Here is a 23,589-nt window from a genome sequence, read left to right on the forward strand (position 1 = left end):
GATGTAATTAAGTAAGACTTCACTGATCATTCTCTTTAAAGACCAGAAATCTGCTTGCTAGCTCACCAACAAAGGAGCAGCCTAACCACTGGTTGTTAATATGGTCCCAGTACCTCTTTTGTAAACTGATGACGGTCTTTTTCGATGTTGCTGCAGGGTTAATCCATAATTCAGGCATCCCCAGGGTATATAACCATTTCTTGACACGCTTAAACCAGGGTATTGTCCCATTTGTATCTGAAGCAATAATCTCAGAAACTGATTCTCGTAGAGAGAGAGTGAAGAGCCATTGGTCTACAGTCTAACTCAAAAAGCCAAAGGCCTAAATGCAGACACATGAGATACATTTTTCAAACCAAGGCCAAGGGTAGGGGTTAGTGCGCATAGCAAGGAAGAGCATGAACAGTTTGCATGAAATTATTCTCAATGATTTCAATGCCATCTATGTTGTTTACACCTCCATACAAGCTCTGTTCAGCTCCATTCAAGGCGAGCGCAATGCCTTTATCCCTATCAATTTCAATAACTGGTAGTATGGGTCTAAATTTTGAATTCTTTTGCTTTTTGGAAATGGCACACTCCACATGTTGCAGTGTTGCCTGGCTCTTAGATATTTGTTGGGACCAAGATAATGTATTGATAAACCTGACCCCTAAGTAATTAAACTGTTTCACCTGTTCCAGATATGTATCACCCACCCTGATGGTGCCTTTAAAGGACCTATGTGGGTTGAATGTCATGAATTTTGTTTTTGCTGCATTTATTTCTAACACAAAGTCCCTACAGGAAAGCGAAAATCGATTCAACAGGTTCAGCAGCCCCATAGGGGATTCAGAAACTAAAAGGGTATCATCAGAAAATAATAGTGACAATATCCTCTGGCTTGCAATCATAGAGGGATAGCCAGTACAATTAACTAATAACTCTATCAACCCATTATTGTATAGGGTTAACAGGGTAGGTAACAATACACAACCTTGTCGGACTCGCCTGTCCACCCTAATATGTTTGTCAGTTCTCCTTTCCGAACCCGTCTTATCTGGGCATAATTGTGGAGTCTTATTATGGCATGGGGCAAATAATCAGGAACTCCCATACGTTTTAGAGCGCTCCACAATTTTCCTACTGGGACAAGGTCAAACTCTGCTTGTAAATTAACAAATCTATATATATTTAAAAACGAATGTATGTCTGTCTGTCTACCTGTCTGTCTGTTTGTCCTTTATGCATTATTACACCATTCATCCGATCGCCATGAAACTTTGGGAAGTTGTTGAGTACACTCCCGCGAAGGTTTCTGGCATAATGGTTTTTTAAATATCGGCCCCCCAGGGCCCTCATAATCTTTCGAATACTGATGTACGCACAAGACGGAAAAACCAAAAATCATGTATGCACAAGCACTCGAATAAATAAATAGAATTAAAACAGCATTCATCCGATCGCAAGGAAACTTTGGGAACTTGTTGAGTACACTCCCGCGAAGGTTTCTGGCCTAAATTTTTTAAAAATATCGGCCCCCCCCAGGAACCTCATAATCTTTCGAATACTGATGTACGCACAAGACGCAAAAACAAAAAAACTGTGTATCCACAAGCACTCGAATAAATGAATAGAATTAAAACAGGATTCATCCGATCGCCAGAAAACTTAGGGAAGTTGTTGAGTACACTCCTGCAAAGGTTTCTGTCGTAACATTTTTTAAAATATCGGCCCCCCAGGGCCCTCATAATCTTTAGAATACTGATGTACGCACCAGACGGAAAAACAAAAAATTGTGTATCCACAAGCACTCAAATAGATAAATAGAATTAAAACAACTCTTTGAAATGTTTTCCATATTAAAATGAATAAGTTTCAATAAAAATGACACAATATAAATTGAATGTTATCATAACGAGTTTCCTTGAATTTCCTTTCTACGGAGATTGCAGCAACGCGCGACGGGTAACCTAGTACTATATAAATATGTTCTTTTCTGATGGTCCCATATTCCTAAAGAATTAGAAGAAATTAAAAAATGTGGTCCGTTGTACATGTGTTTGCTCTAAATTCTATGTTTGCCTCAACCGCATTCTATGTTCCTCCTCCATTTTAGACACAGTTGCTGATGCAGACTACATGGGGTGCATCATCTCAGACCATGGCACTCACATAGTGGATGTGGCATGGGACCCTCCATTCTCGCTGGTACCCACGTGGTGTCTCTCCCGGGAAAATCTGGAGGACCCAGTATTTCATGAATCCCAGAAGGCGCATATTAGGCTCTACCTAGAGGTAAAGCCTGCCAGAGCGTCCACTATGGCACTCCAGTAGGAAGCTTTCAAGTTTGTCACGTGGGGGTGGGGGGGTCTGCATGTGGGAAGTGGCTGGGATTCACATAGTACTTGAGAGGGATGTCAGGGAGGCTGAAAAATGTATACCCATCCCAGGAAGAGTTGTGATTCGGGACACCTCCTGAGGTTCTGCACTGACTGAGAACACAACTTGTCATGCCACTCTCTTGGAGCAACTGCGCTGCTTCAATCTCAGCACCTACATAGCGAGGACGCATCGGGAGGGAGACAAATCATGTTTCACCCTTTCATGCCTGGTTCAGCAGGATGCCCACAATGGCCCGATCTTGGAAATATCCTTACCTACTGGCAACAGCATATAGGCACAGTGTGATATCTTGAATTCATTCTTCATGTATTACTCCTATATATACAAGAAATCTCCTTCTCCAGACGTTTTGACAGGGATCCCCCCCCCTCCCCCCCAGTACTGCCAGAGAGGACATAGACACCTTTATTGCGATTCCAGAATTCAAACAAGCCATCCGGAACTTAGCTAGAAATAAATCCCTCAGCCTAGATGGGCTGCAGAAAGAGTACTATAGCACCTTAGCTGCGAGACTCGTGCCTTGATTTGGGGAGATGTTTAATGAAGCCCTGCATGTTGGGGAATCGCCTCTGTCCCTTTCAGAATCTTTCCTGTTGTCCCTCCCAAAGCCTGACAGGGATCCAACATAATTATCATCATACAGACTGATCTCCATCCTCGGTGTGGATTAAAAGATTTTGGGGAAAATCCTGGCAGATATGTATGCTCAGATATTACCTGGCCTAATTCACTCAGACAAAAATGGTTTTGTTTAAGGACACAACACGTCTCATAATATCTGACATCTGTTCAATGTGACGGACCAGTCCTCCAGCGGGTCCTGCATGCGGCCTGCCTAATACTGGATCTTGAAAACGCTTTGATTGACTTACGTGGGATTAACTTTTCAGGTATTTGTCGGGCTGAGGGTGGGAAAACGTCTCTTAGCATGCACAAAAAATTATACGCCAACCCTGCCTGATTTGCGTGGGCAGAATTAGCTCACTGTCATTTTCATTGGGCACAAGCACAAGACAGGGCTGCCTCCTGTCCCACCTGCTATTTGCAATAACTATGGAGCTCCTTGCTTTTCAGCTCTGACTGAAGAGCGGATCTTAGGCTCTTAGACAATGCGACCCATGTAGTGTCTTTTTGTGCAGATGACCTACTCCTCTACTTCGTGACATCCGCTCAGACCTCTCCCCAATACACACTGCATTTCATGCTTTTGCACTGGTGGCGAGCCTCTGGGTCAACTGGGCCAAATCGTGGGTGTATCCGCTCAGTTTCTGCGCAACCCCACTTGAGGTGCAACTCGAAGGGTCCCAACTGTACTGGAAAGGCAACACAGTCTGTTTTCTTGGAGTTCGCTTCCACCACTCCCCAGCCAATTTATATGAATGTGACCTAAAAAGAGCCCTTTCTGATCTACTCTCAAGCGCATTTCTGGAAAAAATGTGCCCCTTGCTACAACTGGAAAATTATAAACTTACACTGGAAAGGGCTAGCAAGAAAGCTCACTGTGTTTTAAAAAGAACCCTCACTCACCAACCTAGTTGGTGACATGCTTCATCATTGGGTTCCCACCAAGGAGGCCGAATGCCACTCTGGTGTGCTTCACCGCCTGATTACAGCAGAGCAGGTTATTGTGATGTGAGTGCAAGGCATGACTAGTGCAAAGGGTGATTATTTAAGTACCACTGTTTAATCCCAAGACAATTTTAATAGTGGAAAACTGGGCACTATTAAAAACAAGTGTGTCGGATGTGTAAAGGCTGGTTTTAGTAGATCAGTTACATCCTAGTGTGCAGAGAAACAAATGGTCAACATGTTTCTGCTTCTAGGCATATTCGGTGAAGCATTTGTCAGGACCAAAAAAGGACTACCACGGCGGTATACGCTCGCTAAGGCGCGCCCTAACCTGTGGAGTCAAGGACAGCGTAAACTCACAGTTCTTATGTAGCCTTCAGGATTTCTGAAAGCCTTTAAATCTGTGGGGACAAAAGAGACAGACAACATACTTCAAAGGGCACATACAACATAGAAATACGCCCAGTTGGAAACAAACGTTGACTGATTTACGTGCATGCCATCAAATTGTGCTCTTTAAAATTCTGTGGCAGAACTTGCTAGCAAAATTAGAGTTAAAGTGAAATGATAGAAAGTAGTGACAGGTAGTGTATCGGTCCTGTCTTAACTTATTCCTTAATCCTTAAATCACTCTGCGATGTACTCATTAGTCAAAATGACATCAGACCCTTAAATTATGGGGAAACAAGGGGCATACAGTTCTGCCATTCTGACACCGAAACAATTTGTGATAGAATGTGCCACACTAGCCCTAAAGAAAAACTTCTTTGAATACAAACGTGTAACTGTATTTACAATCAACAGGTACTTTGAGGGGCAGCGCATTCACCCCTAGTGTGGCCGGACTCTACGTCCATGACTTCGAATGTAAACACATTCTGAACACGAACAATCCTTTTTCGTCCTATATATCTTTCTGGAAAAGATATATAGCTGAGGTTTTAGTCATCTGACAATGACAATGATCTGAATGCAAACTATTTGGAATTTTTTGACTGGATTAACAGGTGTGACCCCAACCTGAGGTTCACCAATTCCTACGACAATGAAGAGATGATCTTCCTTGACGTAGTGATAATGAAGTCAGAAGGAAGACTATTGACAAAGACCCATTATAAGCCTACGGCTGAGAACAAGCTCCTGGCCTTTTATAGCTTCCACCCTAGACCTTTGCGAGAGAACCTCCCCATCGGACAGTATCTCAAATGCAGTATCCAAATCGATCCGCAAACACTGGAGGATCCTTGAAAGCAACAATATCAATTGTGAAAAACCCCTGTTGTCCTTCAAAAAAGCCAGGAGTGTCAAGGATGCTCTAGTACACACCAGACCTAGGCAGACCGTCAATGACAATGACCCCTCAGTCCTCAATGCCTGGGGTCTACCGAAAATCACGGGTCATTTTTCCTGTGAGTCTTGTAGTGTATGTCATCTGACCACAGCAACAAAAACACTCGACTGGGAGATTGGAAAAACCTGGACACAACGTTTACATACGAACTGTAATTCGGTGAACGTACTTGTAAATTTGTCCTTGCAGCACCAGATATGTGGGCATGACCACTCGAAAAAAAAAAAGGATCTGCGAGCACCAGAGTGATATCCGGTGTAAAAAGAACATCACTAAACTGACCAAACATTTCACGGAGTCTAATCATACAGTAATTGATCTACACTGGACAGTGCTCGAACAAATCAAACCAGGAAATAAGTCATCTTACATCCTGTTAAAAAAAGAACAGCGGTGGATTTACCACCTTTCCACCAATGTACAGGGATTTAATGACAATATACCCTGGGGCTCGGTGCTAAGGCGCCAATAGATTTAGTGAAAGAATAAGAAATCCCTTGGGAACCTATACACACATGCAGAATTCACATCACCTTACTACTCATTAATTTGGTTCACGCCCCATTCACCGCGTTTTTAAATCTCGATAGAGCCACCAAGTACAAAGGAAAATTATATAACCAAACAATTATTAAAAAATGTAAAACACAGTTTATTAAGCCTGATACAAAATCTTCTCAGATTAAAAACACAGCACATAAATACACAATTAAAAACAGGAGAGGATTCGATTCACATTTCATAAAAATGTATCCTATCTAATGCATGAAAAATGAATAGCGAGTGTACAGACAAAAGTTAGACCTAACACATCAGTCTGAACACATTACACATCTGTCATGGATTTGTATACTAGAACACAGCCTGGAGCAGTCACTATTAATGCTTCTCAGACACCGATGTTCCCCAAGCAGATTATGTACAGAAATTTAGCGTCAGAGGTTGGCAACCTTGAACAAGGTAGAAGGAGCTACCGAAACGCGTTGGTATTGCTGTGTTAAATGCTGAAATGGATTCAAGAATAAATTAATTTTGTCTAAAAACTCAACAGTGACTGGAGTAGCGGCTTTTGTTTGTTTTCCTCGGAATTCGTTGTTGAAATAGAGAGCGGTTTGGATCAACCGAAGAAAGCTACGCACCCACAGAGAAGCGCCATACACGGGAGACAAAGGAGCCAACTCGTTGCATATATATATATATATATATATATATATATATATATATATATATATATATATATATATATTATATTTATAAAGTTTTGTATAGCGCGAACGTGACCCGAGAGAGTATCAGAGTGCTTTTCTTGAAGGGAATGTAGGGTATAAGCTAACAAAACTAGTCACATATATGAACAAAGAACACAACATTGAGAATAAACTTGATCTCTAAAGGTAGTCGGCGACGAAGGCATCATAAAAGAATAGCAGGTATGGATACAGTCAGTAAACACAGAGGTATTATCTTAGGGCAAAAACATGTTCCTCAGAAATTATTTTCTTCTTTTTTGAAGGAGGCCTTAGACGAGATTAGGCGAATATCCGGAGGCAGAGAGTTCCATATCTTTGGTGCGACACCCGAAAAAGTTCATTAGCCCGTTTTCTTTTTATGGAAACATTGAGGTTTCAGAAGCAGCAGCCGTACAGGAACACTCTGGGTTTCCATTGGTGGTTCTGCGGGACAAATGGGAAGATTATGTGGGACGAAGCTACATGATAGTGAGTAGATCAGGCTCTGGAATTTCCCCAATGAGTGCCTAGGAATGCTCAGTTTAAAAGCATACAGTTCTCTATTTTACACTGAACCTACCTGACGCCAGAGCAGCTCAACCGCTACTTATCTAATGTACACCTTAGCTGCCCCATTGCCATTTGGCTTCTGCTGATTTGCAGCATATGTTGTGGTTCTGCCCAGTCCTTTCCTCTTATTAGCATTCTGCCCATAACATGTTGCAAGAGGTCACAGAGGTTACTAACATTAACACGTGGGAGGGGTGTACCCTTGGAATCTCCAAGCGTAGGAAACTTCATAGGGTGGAAACACACTTGGCTGGTATGGCCATCACGCTCGCTAAAAGAGCCCTTACCCTGCAGTGGAGACCAGAAAATACCCCACTGGTGGCTCCATGGCATGGAATGATGTGGAAATGGGGGAAGGCCAAGGCCCTATGTAGAAGTCCAGCACCTTCGTAAATGACCAGTTTCCGTGGCCTGGGATGCTCTTCTTTACCAACTCCAGCAACTCACCCGAAACGATTATTTGCCCCTGTGAACTCCGGTATGAAAAGTAGCACTGCATGCACTCCATCTGACATTCCTTCTGTCCTCCTTTTAGAAGGTCAGGTCATGTTGATAATAATTACCTCATAGGTTTCCTCCTGCTATTGTCAGCGCCCTCGGGGTCCATCCAGATATGTAGCCTTCCAACATTCTACTCCAGAGTTGCTGAGAGCCAGCCCAGTCGTCAGCATAACTCACGATGCCAACGGCAGCACATTTGGAACTTCACTCTGCCCAAACTCTAGCATTCTTTACAAATATGACCCGCCTATTATTGAGTCCATATCGCCATTTCTCTTCTTTAGTTCGGGGGTTTCAGCCTAGGTAGCTGGATAGACATATTGACACATAGCTGCTACGTGTACTTACAGCTATCACCTAGTACAGAGATGTTTCAGTGGCTGTATCACTTAATTCACTGACCTACATATATATTATTGCTTAGCAGCCACTTGAATGTAGTTATATGCGGTGTCAGAATATTATAAGCGACGTAATGCTGTCTTTGTTTGTGTATGAAACTCCAATTATAAACAGTTTTTAAAAAACATTTTTAAAAAAAAAGATTTATGGGTTTGTGTTTAATTCCATATATTTCAATAGAATCTACCGTCAGTGGTGTGATTAGTTATTGATTTTACCTCAGTTAAGTATTACTTGACTTTTACCATATTTTTGAAGATCCATCATTCCTATTCCAGTGACCACTAAACATTCTGAAGTTATTAAGGGGAGCTGAATGTGTCGTACTGCTTATAGTTTCTCAGTAAAACTATGTTTGTTGGACAACCTAAACATAAAAACTGTGCAAGACTGCTTCTGAGCACACATCAGGATATGTTGGCCTTAGTCCTGCTCGCTCACAGTACACCATCCGTACCCCTAACCTTAGTTGGAGTACAGGTGGAATGTGCAACCTCAGAACATGACAACCCTGACTCCACCAAGGAAATTTTGGTAACAGTTCTAGAAATCTTTTCATTTGATTACTTATGCATACCCAAAGAGATACACAAGAAACGCACAGCATAGCGTTACAATATTTGCAGAGGCATTGTGATTTTTGAGTAAAATACGTGCTCTGCAGTAATCAATAAAAGGAAACAGAATAAGGTGATTAGCATTACGAGAATGGTGAAGAACATAAATAGTACAACGATTTGTCTGTTACAGAGAATGTATGCTTGCATATAAGTACGGTAATATATTGTGCTCCTACCTAGTGTTACCTATCCTAGTGTACCTAGGGTGGGTGAACCTGCCAAATCTATATAGGGTGACCTAACTACCCTGTTAACTGTGGGTAAGTGTCATCAGGGAGCCCGACTTGTTAGAGAGCTGGGGTTCACCCCTCGCAAGAGTAAACAGGAAACAGCTAGGCTGGAATTCCGACATGGGGTTACCTCTCTGTACCAGAGAAATGCCCCTCTGTGTAAACAAGGGAGTGATATCTTTTATATAATAAACATCATCCATGCTGCCATGCCGAAGCCAGAGTCAGGCTGCTATTATTGATTCTTTTGTGATAGCTCAGTCGCTGAGCAGACAATAGCAAACAACAACATTTTGTGCAGTGAAATTAGCTATTGTACAGATTATTCAAGGTATTGTGATAATATTCCTTCAAAGTGAAAATGTAAGCAGATCCATTTCAGAGAATATTATCCTGCACAAGCTTGCAAGCAAATGTGTGTCAAATGTCAGTGTGTTTAGGAAAAGAAGGCAACTTAACACATGAGCATGTAAAATGGTGGTGTTCCTACCTGGGCCTAATGAAACCACATGACAAATGTGCTGGAGCCGGTATCAGGCAATTATGTGGGAGTTTGTTTCCTAACTTAGGTGCTACACCAGCAATGGGTCAGTACTTTGGCCATCAGTAAAGTGTTGTACCTTTTCTTGGATGATTAGCAAGCCCAATTAACATGTTTTATTGGTTACCTGATGCAAACTATCTCTGAATAGTAGCATTTGTTTTCAACTGTCTTGTTGACTGTTACATGAAAGAGATGGGTATGCCACACCAAGGAGACGAAGTATGACTTCTCACGAAAGAACAATGTAAAATAGCTCATTTGAAGCCATCTGAACTTAAGCTGGTGAGGCGGAAATGCTAAGCTCTCTGCTCCCCATAATGGTCACCTTTGCTTTGATTGCTACTGCACATTTTGTGTGAGTAAGTCACTCAGAAGAGCTCTGCTCTAACCTATGTTTGACCTTACTTTGGCTACTTTGTCTTTGTTTGGAACCAGTTGCTTGGAGCTGTTCGGGGATAGAAATAAATTGCTTATTAGATCTGGGATAGTACGAAGAGATACAGAATTGATTACAATATATGTACATGAATATATATCTTTTTTCCCACAATATTCTCCCTTTAGGATAGTTATATCATAAACCATTGTAATGTAAAAAAAAAAAAATATATATATATATATATATATATATATATATATATATATATATATATAAATATATATATATATATATATATATATATGCATATATATATGGTAGAAGCATAGAAGTAACAATGTATCCATAAAGTACATATCTTTGAATGCCATTACACCATTGCAGCACAGTGATTAAATTAACTACATATTGTTGCATAGGTACACACCTAGGAGATAATCATTATTAAAACATAAACAAAATAATATGCTAGTATTCAATGCATTTATAGGTTATAGATCTAAGCCATTAATCCAAACTTTTTATGTGTGCTTCCTCTTCGTCTTCTTGTATTTTACGATATATGTGGGCTATCTTCGGCTCTGTAGAACCTTAACTGCAGAACAACAACACTGAGGACAACACTATAGTGTTACTATTGTTAGAAACTCCTCAAATTCAATGGCTCATGGACTGCAATATGCAGCATGGCTGAAATGTTCGGTGTCAGATAAGAAATAGCACACATGCCTTCCTAGTACCGGGGAAATACCTTGTATGCCTTAGTGCCACAAATGAAATACATACCGCCATGTAACTGTCCAATGTGTGATATTTGCTGAGAGGAAGGCCTACCCCCTCAGGAAAAGTGCTTTGAAATTGATCACACCATTTGTAATCAACCCATTCAGAATTTGTAAGTGTGACATTTGCCCACGGTGCCATGCAAGAGCAGTGAGCCGACCATAACGGATAATCCAATTTATTAGAAATCAAATTTGGTGCACTAGCATAATCATTCCTATGCTCAATTAATGGATTGTATAGAAGACCATTGCGTGTTATTAACAGTGTCTCTCCAGCTTTAGTGATGTTCCAGTAATGTAAAGTGTAGTTAACTTGTTTCCCTTGTACTCAGTTGTCCATTTCCTACTTACTGGCTGCTGGTCCCTTATATTATAATTACCTATGGTATCATTGTTAGAAGCCGGCGTTTCCGCGCGCACTTTTGTTGTCAAGTGCTCGACCAGGACCCCTTGCTCCCATGTTAGGCCAAGAAAGGACACTGTCCAAGACAGCCCTGTTCACCCCCTTAGTAGCTTGACACGAGCAGCCAGGCTTATCTCCAAGGCACAAGTGTTCAGTATGTGCAACCACGCCCACAGCAATCCCAATGATGTCACCACACATAGACTCCACACGAGTTTGTATAAAACGAGTAAACATTATATCAAAAGATATACGAAATGACCACACAATAAAATTCCCTCATAAATACACTGGGTAATATTGTTTCCGGTGGGTTGGGCGGTCCTTATCCCCAACCCCCTCTTCTATCCAACAGTTATACTGACTTTTAACCGTTCTCAACAGGTTAGGTATGTCGTACCACTAGATTCACACATGTTGCAAAATACGAGGAATACTGGCCTACTTAACGATGGGTTCCTGTACAATGCTACAGTGAAACAATGCAATGCTTAGCGCCTAGATCATGGACTGAGTCAACACAAGATAATGCAACTCGGTTCGCTACCAGCATGCCCTGTTCAAGGAAGGAATACAGCAATGCGTCACGCTGCAATTACATACAGTGTGATAGGAAAACAATGCAATGTGTATCACCACCAGCATGCCCTGTGCAAGGAAGGAATAAGGTAATGCGTCACAGTGCAATTCAGTACAGTGCAGTAAATAACCAATGCAGTGCGCTAAGCTAGGATCCCATATCCTGCAAGGTGGCGCACTAACCACTGAGTTTGTTAAGCACCTCTAGTGTTAGACGTTGTCCAATAGTTCAATAGTTCGTTAGCAGCAAATATGCAAAGTGTTCTATGATTGTTGCCCCCAAAACAGATAAACGATGACACACAAGTTCAAATCCGGCCCCTGTACTGTCCCGTCTGGGACCAGCACGGACCGAGATCTGTGCCGAAGCAACAGGCGCACGCAGCTGCCAGCAGCGAAAGGCCAAGAGAGTGTCCCTCCGGGCCCGCTCCCTGCCCCAGGCGATGATCCACTTTACCTGGGGGGGCGTGACCTCTCCTCTCCTCTCCTGCCGCAGCGGCTTGGCCTCACTCCCGAACCTTGTCACCACGGGCAAGGCGGGCTCAGGCCAGTAGTTCAGCGCCTGCGGGCGGCCAACATTCAGCACAAATCCCTTCCACAAAGCCTTTCCTACAATGCTGGGGCTACCCCACGTTGCCTTCGAGGGCCCGATCACTTGGTCCCCCTCTCCAGCGCTGTCAGGACTTCTCCTTCTCCTGGTGCACACAGTCTTCAGGTGCTCTCCACTAACGCCGAGCTCGCACCACGACACGCACACTGCGCGTCTGAGTATCACCTCTCCGCCTGGTGGACACAAGGTATCAGGTGCTCTCCGCTAACGACCTGGCTGCACTACCACACGCCGACCCACATGCCGGAGATTCACTCCTTCTTAGTGCCCATGAGGTCCTGGCACTCTTCACTAGTGCCCGGACTGCACTGCAACGTCCCGAATCTCTGCTCTTTTCCACGATGCCCACAATCCACAGGCGCTCCAACACCTGTAGCCGCACCAAGACAATCACCTTGTGCGTTAGAGTCTTGATTCGCTCCCGGTGCCCACGATCACCTTAGGCACCCCTTCGGAGGTCTCAGGCTGCCACGACACGGTCCTACCACCGCGCCACTTGAGACTTCCTGGAAACTTTTTATGTTCCTGTGTTTCCGAACAGAGAGCCAGCTCACCTCGGGCCCTTGGGGTTCAGGACGCAGCATACAGCAAAGTCCTGCTCAGGAAGAAGGAGGGACTCGATCCACTGCAGCGCCCTCTTCAGTCTCTCCTCGGTCTAGAGCTACAACCTGCCCACAAGCCCCAGATCACAAAGCAATGGTCAAGTGTCTCCTGCAGCCTGTTCAGCAACTCTTCCTGAGGCAGAGGTTTTCTTCCCGATCGTGGACAGTTCAAAGCTGCCAGAACCTCGACCAGTCCACGGTGCCTTCAAAGCGCTCCCAGCACTTCTCTGAACGATACTGAGACCGTTCATGATGACATCGTCAACATGACAAAAACCTAACCAAAGTCTTGGGGTTACAATTCTTCTAGTTATACCCCTTATTGTCCTTGAAGTTTTCTTGGGCTCAGGGGTCCCCGGCCCTTCCCATATCTGCCTGGTGTACCCCCCTCCCCCAGTGTCACCGTTAGCTCTTTGATACTGGGGGCCTGGATCTTTACTCACTCAGAGGGAGATGGGTCTATTGTTTTATGGCTCTGAACCAGGCCTCTTCACCTCGCAAAGTCTCTCCTTCTCCCCGCTTCAGGTGCAGGGCAGCCTGGCGCATTCTCCACCCCTCCCCAGGGGCACAACCTCCCTCAGCCTTTCTCACCTCTTCCTGATCCATGCAGGCAATTCACACTCGGCTGAGACACCCAAAAAGGTCTAAGCATAAACTCAGCCATTTTCTCAAAGAGTCGTTTCTGGACACACAGCGATAAAAGCACCTACCCAAAAAGATGTGTATGTCGCTGTGAGTTCAGACATACCAAACTTCACTGTTCCATTTCCAATTCTTGGGAAACTAGGCTAACAGTTCTACACCCAATCTCCCCCATTCTGCCCCTACACTGAATACCTTTGGTTAATCTCTGCACATTTCTTTAGTACTCGCTCTGGCACACACAGTGCACATCACTTAGGGATCTTGCTAGTAAGGTAAACCTACCAATCAGAGACAACCAAACACAACTACAATGTATACAGGGAACATCTGTACTTGCACACTGATTAGCAGTGGCAAGTACCTACTGCATCTAACTTCACAGCTCTCTGTCAGGAAAATGGTCTAGGGGAAAAGCAAAAAGTTTAAGTGAACTTTAGCCAACAAGGCCAAGTCCAACAATCATCAATTACCAACATGCTAGGACCCTTGCTACTTTCTCATTATCCTAAGTATTGAGAAGCGGGGTTACATCCGGAAACATGATGTTTTATGCATACAGGAAATGCGTGTTCCTTGGCCTTGTTTTCAACCGTGGGTGGCACCTGGTAATGGGCTTGAATATTTGTCAGTATGGTACAACATGGTTACCATCCAACCTTTCCTTCTCCACAATCCCAATTTAAATTGGACATAAGACATCCTTTTCCTTGTGCCTAATTCTGCATAGGCACAGGTGTCCTATATAGGCCAATAGAGTCGCTGGGGTGTCTAGATAACTGTCTACAAATCCAGCAGTTTTCAAGACCTAAAGCTTGGGCTACTTTCTCATGTACTGCAATGAGGGGATGGTCAGCACGTTGTTGCAACACAGGTAGCTCACACATAAGCAAGGTACTAGAAAATATTTTTTGCACTATGCAATGCATTTTCTTGAAGGTGATAAGTATAGATATGGAGTGTCTTTCTGTTACTCACTTCAAGGGCTCTTTCTCTAAGTGTCAGTAATGAAAAGGCTTGCAGTGCCCTGTCATCTACTTCTCCACCTGGTCCATAATCGTCTTGTTCGTTGGTGGTTTCAAAGACCTGGCCTGCGGTGTCCTCTTCAGTCTGTTTTTCGGTAGGTGCAGACGATCACCTTTTTCGTTGCGTGCTTCCCTCAATAGCATCTGTTGGTGTCACTGCCTCTGTGACAATTGATGATGGACCCTCAGTGTGGCTCTTTGGTAGGGTCTTGTCTGTCTCCCCTTTTTCATGGAAGTCGCGTTGCTCCACGGGTGGTCGGTGCTTATCTGTTACAGGTAATGTTCCCTCTAATTTTTTTCGGCTGGGTGCGGCAGAGTAATGTCTCTGTGCACTGCAGCCAATATTTTGTGCGCCAAGAACCTGACCTCTCTAGTGGGTGCAGCGAAAGGTGTTCTGACATGGGACACAGGGGTTCCTGCTAGATTGTGAGGATAAATAGCCTAGGTTCTGGAACACAGGAGGTCTGCTTGATGGGGCAGGCAGGGCTGGACTTGGAGCCCAAAGTAGCCCTGGCAAGTTTGTCCGACTTGTCCCCACCCTCCGGGGAGGGGGGGGAGTGACAAGCACTATTTCTTAACAAAACCGGTCCCCAGCACTGTTGCTTTTGTAACTGTGGTCCTATATTGCAGCATCGCTGCAAAACTGCCACCCAGTAACAAAGCCGACCCCACTGCTCCAAAACTGGCCCCCACCCTTCCAGCCGCCCGGGCAAATGCCGGAAGCCTGATACGGACAGTCTGGCCCTGGGGAAGGAATTTGTGTTGGTGACTGGTGTACACTGGTTGTGTCATGTTGGAAATTAACAGGTGCAGTGCAGAGCATCTGCATCCACGACACAGCTACTCTAATATATATTATGAAATCGGGGCAACCTGCCTCATTCCACAGTGCCAGTGAATCTCTGCATTCCTAACTATCTACACAGCAGAGGCTCAGGAACATCTTAATGATTTCGAGGGCCCTGGGCCAAATGTATTTTGGGGGCCCTGTGTGGATCAGCTTTGAATTTATGATCCAATTTCAGCTCTCTCATATCCTCTTTGGCCTGATCACAAACAGTGCAAAGACTCAGTGGTTAAAATTCTAAATGTGTTTATAGTTAATATTCAGGGATAGTAATATATTTTTCCAATATTATAACACAGTAGAAGCTCACTAATACTACTGCAAATAATCACTGTGACATCCTCCCATTTCTCATAGCTGAGATCCTGTTTGGATCTAAAATAAAATAAAAATATGGAGGTTGCATGAAACAAAAACACATTTGTTATAAAATGTCAGTAATAGACTTGCACACATTACCCACATTAAAAATAAATGAAAGGTAAATGCTATTTGCAGCAATCTGTTTAAGAATTATTCAAGGTCCTCAGGGCAAGACTCTCTGCGGTATGCAACGTTTACAACGACATTTTTACAACGCACTACCATTACAACGCAGGTATTACCACGCATACCATTACAACGCATTGCGCTGGGGGGCGCTCTAGGGTAAGTAATAAGTTTAATTTTCTATCCAACACCTTCCCTAGTGTCCACGGGGACTGGAGTTGGAATAGAAAATTATACTTACCACTATCCAGCACCTCTAAGCGCTATGCTTTGTAACGGTATTCGTTGTAAATACCGCGTTGTAAAGGTATGCGTGGTAATAGTATGCATTGTAACGTCATACATCCCTCTCTGCAGAACAGAGCTGACTCTACTGGGGGGGGGGGGGGGGGCGGGAATCGCTCCACTCTTCAGAACTGATAATCATTAGTTCACTTTTCAGCTCTGAAGAGGGTTTCCTGGATACACAGGGGGAGGAATGTACATAGACGTCCACCACGTCTACTTTCAGAATCACTAATATATGTTAGTGATTCTGAAAGCACATGTAGTGCTTTTAGGCTTGCTCAAAGCTTTAAGTAGGATGAAAAAACTGGGGGTCTCTTAAAGGGGCGTGGCTTATGTAATTAAGGGAGCGGCTTAAAACATGTAAGCTAAAAACCTCTGCTTAGCGTAGTGTGCTGTCCGACTGTTATTGTGCTGCCTTTGTCATTGCAGCCAGAGATATAATTCAACAAATAACATACCTACAACAAGCCAGGACTATTGGCTTTGTCAATGGTTGTTAGTTGCATAAGCAACAACTAGGGCTTTGCTAAATATAATATTGAAAATGCTTCGGTTCTGAAATGACCAGACTGTGAAAGAACACCAAAGGCTTTGAGCAATTGTATTGTTGCAGAGCAGTTGCACTGCTGCAGCGTTGAGATTTTGTATTTTTTTACCCTGATGGTAAGGGCAAAAATGAAGAGCCCGATAAGGACCCGTCTCAGCACCTGCTTTAGGACCCGGCCCACTTAAAGCCCTGGGCTTGCTGCATGCCTTCTGTTAATAGAGCGTAGCGGCAGGAAGATTGTATACATTTTTTAATGTATATATGTTAATTGCAGCGCCTTGTATAGGCATGAGAGGCGCTGCAATTAACATGAATACTTTAAAAAATGCACACAATCTGCCACGCTCTAATAACAAAAGGCATGCAGCAAGTCTAGAAGCACAACGTTGGCTTTCAGAATCACTAACATATATGGGTGATTGTGAAAGCACACGTCATGCTTTTAGGCTTGCTTGCATGCCTTTTGTTAATGGAGCGCTGCTAATTGCGTGCCTTTTTGAAAGTTTTCATGTTAATTGCAACGCCTGACATGCTAATACAGGAAGCTGCATTTAACATGTATACTTTAAAACATATACACAATGTTTTATTCTTCTTCATGTACACTGGTGGAGGTATTCACTAGCAACGAATTCCACAGATCTGCTTACTTGGGAGCACCAACTTCTGTCAGTTATACGGTTGATAATGCAAAGTTAAAAAAGATCAGGAAATGTGTAGGATTTTATTGAAAACCAAACAATGGCGAACATCTGGAGCCGCACCTCCTACACAGTACCTTTCAATCAGAGATTGGCGCACTTCATTCACAGTACCAGCTGTTTTGTTGCATGACTCTGATGCCAAGCAGCAACAAATGAAAATAGTAACCCGGAATGGTGCACCCAAAAATTGAAAAGTCCAATAAAGCAGGCTGTTTTCTTGTCTAACTGTGGACTATCCAATTTTTGGGTGCACCATTCCGTGTTATTAGTTCAATGTGTAGAATGTGTGTTCGCTCTTGTAAAAATGTTACAAACACCAAAAAACTAGTAAGATAATAAAGTATGATTGTTGATTTGTCTGCATGATACATTAGATGTATGTGCATTATGCGATGAATAATCAATAACTTCAGCCGGATAGGCATCATACCCTATATATAACGTTATTGCCCCCCACTCGGAATTTTTCACAATTATTCTCTTAAAATGGCAATGTGTTAATATACCTAACAATGTTTACACATTGCACTTAAGTGCTGTTATCCCTTTTAAAAATGCAATCAAATACACCTACTTCCAGCCAGGAAACAAATGATAAAAGATATTAGTGATGGCCCAGAGTGGCTTACTGACCCTAATTTTATGCACTTTTATAGCAAAGCACTGCTATCAGCATGATGCTTCTCTTGGCCAGAGCCTGGCGCCCCCTGGGATCAGTTAAGCCTCCCAGAGAGGCCCGCCCACCAGTTTTGAAGACCTTTGGTATAGATTGTTTAAATACTTGGGAGCCAGGAGGTAACAACATAGTAGGTGGAAAAGAAAATTTAACAAGTCATTAGCTTAATAAAGGAATGTCATCCAGAAATATTCTGATATGACACATACTATTTAGTACCCTGAAAATAGTAATAAATATAGCTTGTTACTTCTTGTTTCTTGCTACGGCACTTTTTTTGCTGATTTGGAAGCTGTAACTAAAAAGTGCTGGTAACATGCAGACCTCAGCATGGAGTTTTTACCACACTGATTGCCTTGCCAGCATACAACAATCATTCAGTCAGCACTTTAGCACTACTAAAATAAAGAGTATTTTCCTCAGTGAGATTGATTATACATGTATACAACCGTGGTAATACTTAATGTGACTACCAGCTAAACTTGTAGGTGCATGAGAAACAGGCCATTGTGCTTTTCTTTGCTTACTGCTTTTTATTTTTTATTTTTACAGCAATCTGTAGTGGTTTGAAGCCTTTTGAAGACCAAATGACAGAGTGAGTACCCGCTAAAGCTATACCATATGCAGTTTACACCACTAAGAAAAACATTGTTAAAGAAAAACAGAAGTCTTTCATCTGGTATTTTGCCATTACTATCGATCTGCATTCGGAATGTTGTCAGAACCCCTTTCAGAGGGCTAAGGGGCAAGCAGGAACTATTGGGCCCAACCGTGAGGTTTGAGGCCTTTTACTCCTGATGTCCCATGGCCCAACATACTATGGATCCTGAACAACTGGGCTAAGTCCCCCTTCAGCACTTGACTCTCAGTGGTAGCGCAGGTCGAACAGTCCAAGGCTTCTTGGGATGGTGTCCAAATCCTTGTGGGTGGGGTGTTCCTCTACCTCCTCTCCTCATGTTCTGGCAGTCAACCGTGAGTCTTCTGAAATGGAACCCAGAATCTCCCATGTATTGTACCATTCACAGGCACACATACACCCAACACATGTATGTTGCAAACACGCGCTGCACAGCAAAACATCTCTTCTGTATTGTACCATTCACAAGCACACATACACCCAGCACATGTATGTAGCAAACTTGCGCTGTAGAGCACAACATCCTTTCTGTATTGTACCATTTACAGGCACACATACACCCAGCACATGCTTTTAGTATGCACGTACTGTGCAGCACAGCATTATCTTTGTATTGCACCACTCACAAGCACACATACACCAAGCATATGTATGACGCACATGATCTGCGCATCACTACACACCAAACCAATGTAGGCCAATTAAGCACACAGCAGGAGAAATTTAAATTAGTGAGCCTGTTGACCTCACTCCAGTTACAGGTAATAAGGACCTGTTCACTCCTACTGATCACTACATGGTATGCTGCCAACACCGCAATCATGCTGCTTAACTCTTGGAAAAGGCAGTAGCCTTTTACCACTATGAGGGCAGTGCTTTGGGCGCCCCTCCCTGTCCAAAAGTACTGCAATCCATGAGATAGGCTCATTTCATGGTGCACATACAGGATCCATGTTCACCCATGACGGCTAAAATCAGCACTCGAGATCCAGACATCATTACATTTGGGACAGGGGTGCACATCCGTTAAATCGAGCGAGGGACTTTTCCGTCCCCACAAATGTATAATATTATTATTTAGTATTACACTAATATCCGGTGCTTATATCTTAAAATCAACCTTTAGAGATTAAAATAATGTAAAGTATTTGGCTTGAGCAGATTAGCTGGGATTTAAGCTTTCAGTCAGTATGTTTGCACACAAACGTTTACAGCAGAAGACATGGCACATTCACCTTTGGTGCCATAGTATTTGTTGCATTAAAAAAATCACTCAGCACCAAAACAAACAGCTTTAGTCCATTGTATCCATTCCCCGCCCTGCCCCCTGCACATGTCGCTATGATTTTAGGCATCCAAAATCCCAAAAGTTTAGCAACCATGTATGCTCTTGGCACAAAGAATGTCTCATGTACTTCTACTTACAGCTATTCTGGTTCCCAGTAAACTGACATTGCCACGCCCAACGTACTTGAGTACTGAAATGTTCCTATTTTATAATGGATTATGCCCAATAATGGCGTCTCCATTCTCTGTTGTTTTTGACACCGAGCAGGCTTTATGTCACTCCAGTTGTGCATCGGGCCTGTGTTCCCATGGCCACAATAACCATTGTAGTATTCTCTTGGAAGGTTCAGGCAACCACTATCTCAAGTGTTACCTCTGAGGTAGGATCATATCCATAAAATGGAGCTCCTTCTAAAGAAAGGATTAAAACCTAATAGCTCAGGAGAAATTTGACCTTCTTAGTCATGAGAGTGATCAGGGTCATTGGAATTCTGAAGTATTATTTGCAAGGAAGCTTTTTTTCCTGACACCTAGTGGATAAACCTTTGAGTCTCGAATATGAGGAGTTATTTCGTACAGCTGACAAACATTTGATCAAATGACACACTCTATCATTGCCAATGAACCCCGAAGATCAGCTCAATCAATTCGGTATCAGGAAAGGGAACCAGTCTCACTATAGTGCCAGGTGGTTTCAGGTTTTGGACACCTGTTCCAAGAATTTCTAACAGCTTTCTGTGAAATCAGCTTCCTCAATGTTGAACTGGCCTTTTGTGCAGTTGAGCAGTGACAGATGGACCAACTTGAAAGAGTTGGTGTGGGAGTTGTTTTTTGATCATGTCACAGCCTACTGTCAGACTGCCTAAAAGGCCATAGCAACACTGGACCTTGGACTACATCCAGTTTCCACTTCATGCATTTGAAAAATGAGTCTAGTATCTTTCTTTTGTAATATGTGGTTTTTAGGTCTCGTCTAGGCAGCGCGCATGCGCTGTCTTTCCGAGACATCTAGTAATCTAATTGCGTGGGGAAACTCCGCCTATTACTTAGTAATTTCTCGCCGCTTGCCATTAGTTAACTTTCTAATCTTTTTTGTTAGTGGGCTTATTATTGCCTCTTGTGCCGACACATAACTTCCGGTCATTTGGGAAGCAGCACTGCCTAACTACAGTCTTGTTATGTTCTCGTTTAAAATAGTGCGCATTAACATGCACGCGCTATCTTACATAATGATTATACGCATGCGCCAAAAGTTTGACGTCGGTGCAAGCATGTTGGACAGCACCAAAGTCCACAAAACGGTGAGAGGTGGAGGAGATTAAACACTTCCCCCAGGACCAGCGGCTGTAGATCCACACTGAGACTCCCCACCATTGCCTGCCTTTCCGGCACTGTGCTCCTGATCCCCCCCTTTTGCAATCCGCAACCTCCAAAGTAAGCCTGCAGCAGTCCTGGAAACAGTCTCCCTTCACAAGCGCCACCCCTGCACCTCCTGATCCCCCTTTTTGCAATCCGCAACCTCCAAAGTAAGCCTGCAGCAGCCCGGGAAACAGTCTCCCTTCACAAACGCCACCCCTGCACCCAATGTTCCCGCATCCCCTCCCGTGCCATGTGACTCCTCAAACATTGCCCACTTAACTAAATTTGCGCACAAACTCCCTACACTCCACCCGCTGACCTCGCTCGCTGAATCCTCTGTAGCACCTCTACTTTATGTCCAAGCTATAGTTGCTACTCCTATCTCTTATGCCTCTAACAACCATTGACAAAGCCAATAGACCTAATCCCTTGTAACTATGATGTTCCTTGCAACATCATATATCTTGATGCAATGACAGAAACCATCAATTACAAATCGAGCGGCACACTATTGAAAGCACCGACTTTTAGCTTCCATGATTTAAGCCACGCTCTTCATCATTGCTTGACAAATTTGTATTCACACTATTGGAGTGTTTTGGCCCCATCAGCACTGAAGGGAAATCGTTGTGTGTGCATTTGGACGAAGGAGGAGCCAGAATAGTGTCTGTGGAAGAGTCCGAGATGTCCGACTCATTACATGACAATCCATACAACTCATGTCATGGACCCCCCCTCCCCTCCACCATGCCCTCTACCCACACAGATCTCCCGCAATCCTGTCCGCCCCCGGAGCCCTGCACCATATCCTCGAATAGCAGCATTCAAACCACCAATGAGCCAGCCCAGAACCCACACTCCAGCCCTACTATCCTCACACGTCAGACACCCACCCGCCCGCACATTGCTGTTAAATATTGCCAGGGGCCCTTCCAGTTCCACTTAAAAGCACGAACAACAGGGGAAAGATATGTTAACCTCTCATCTCAGTGGTAACTCCCACAACGTGCCTGACCCTCTTCCTTTTAATATGTCACCGTGGTCTTTAATGTTCTGTAATCTGATCCCGTTTCATCACCTCTTATCTGTGAAATTGGTTCCTAATCTGTCTTACTCCTCTCTATTGTGTCATCATTCCCCAGTGAAATCGGGCAGGATTGTTGCACTTTGCAGTTGTAGACAGACAAATGGTATGCCATTTGTAACATAATACACAAGGTGTAGACATGCTAATTTTTTAATTGACATGCTAATCCTTTAATTGGTCCGAGATAGAACAAGCATTTGCAATGCACTAGGTCTCGCATTTACGCACGTTTAAGATATTGGCATTGTAAACGACAATGCCTTTTATTTATGTTTTAAAAACCAAAGCAGCAATATGCCAATAGCTCAAACTCGCGTAAATGCGAGACCTTTTGCATTGCAAATGCTTGTTGTATTTGTTTTTATTTAGACATGGACTTTAGCCAGGATGACAGTGTTAGAGTGTGTGACGTCACAGGGTAAGTCTGGCAGTTAACCTGACCACGGGGCGAGGGTGAGCTGTACAATATGCCACTGTCAGGGTATTCAGTTCCTAATGTAACTTGATTAATGTAAATGGCACTAAAAAAGAGCCTTTCTAATTCCTAATGCCTGCCTATGCCCTCGTTTCTGACAATTTAACAGCAAGCCCCACTTCTTCTACTTTGCTTGTGCTTGCTCTTGCGTTGCTACTTACTACCAAGTTCAAAAAGCTTTGTCCCAAATCTTTCGTTTGTACTCGTATAGACGCAAATGTCCGTGCTCCCAGATTGAACAACTTTTGGAAAATTACATTTTTCTGGTTTGTTGTAGGTGTGAATATCCTATGTTGTAATGGCAGTATGTCGGAAACATTAAGAATATCCATACATAAATGTTTATACTTAGATAGCGCACACATGGATACAAGTAATCACAGATGGATGGTGGTTGAATGAACGGATTGATAGACTGGTTTCAACATATAAGTAGGATAAATAGATTGATAAGAGTGAATGAATTGATGGATGGGTGGTTACATAGAAGGAGGATTAAATGTGTGAATGGCAAGATGGATTGTTGATGTTGGGTAGTTGGATGAATGTAAGTGTGGATGGATGAATGCTTAGTTGTGGTTGATGGATGAGTGATTGTGCTTGGGTGCATGGATGGCTACATGTGTGAGAGTGGACAATAGACAGCGTCGGTCTGGTACTTGGCCAGGTGAGAGTAAGAGGCTAAGCGGCAAATTTGTGCTCCTCCCAGAGTGTTCCATATCTTATGTAACCTGATTCATTCAAATAAAGAAGCTTTCATAATACCT

General features: G+C 43.3%; 1 protein-coding gene across 6 annotated transcripts in view; it reads left to right on the forward strand.

Moving 5' to 3' along the window:
* Window positions 1-23,589, forward strand: part of LOC144784606 (ATP-binding cassette sub-family B member 5-like) — a 1,313,284-nt gene that overhangs the window by 800,225 nt on the left and 489,470 nt on the right. For all 6 annotated transcript variants that reach the window (XM_078663518.1, XM_078663516.1, XM_078663520.1 and 3 more), the window contains one exon: window positions 18,530-18,572. In XM_078663518.1, coding sequence (XP_078519644.1) covers window positions 18,530-18,572 — 43 coding nt within the window. The remainder of the gene's footprint in view (window positions 1-18,529; window positions 18,573-23,589) is intronic.

The sequence above is a fragment of the Lissotriton helveticus genome, chromosome 10 (assembly GCF_964261635.1).
Source record: "Lissotriton helveticus chromosome 10, aLisHel1.1, whole genome shotgun sequence".
NCBI classification, from domain to species: Eukaryota; Metazoa; Chordata; class Amphibia; order Caudata; family Salamandridae; genus Lissotriton; species Lissotriton helveticus.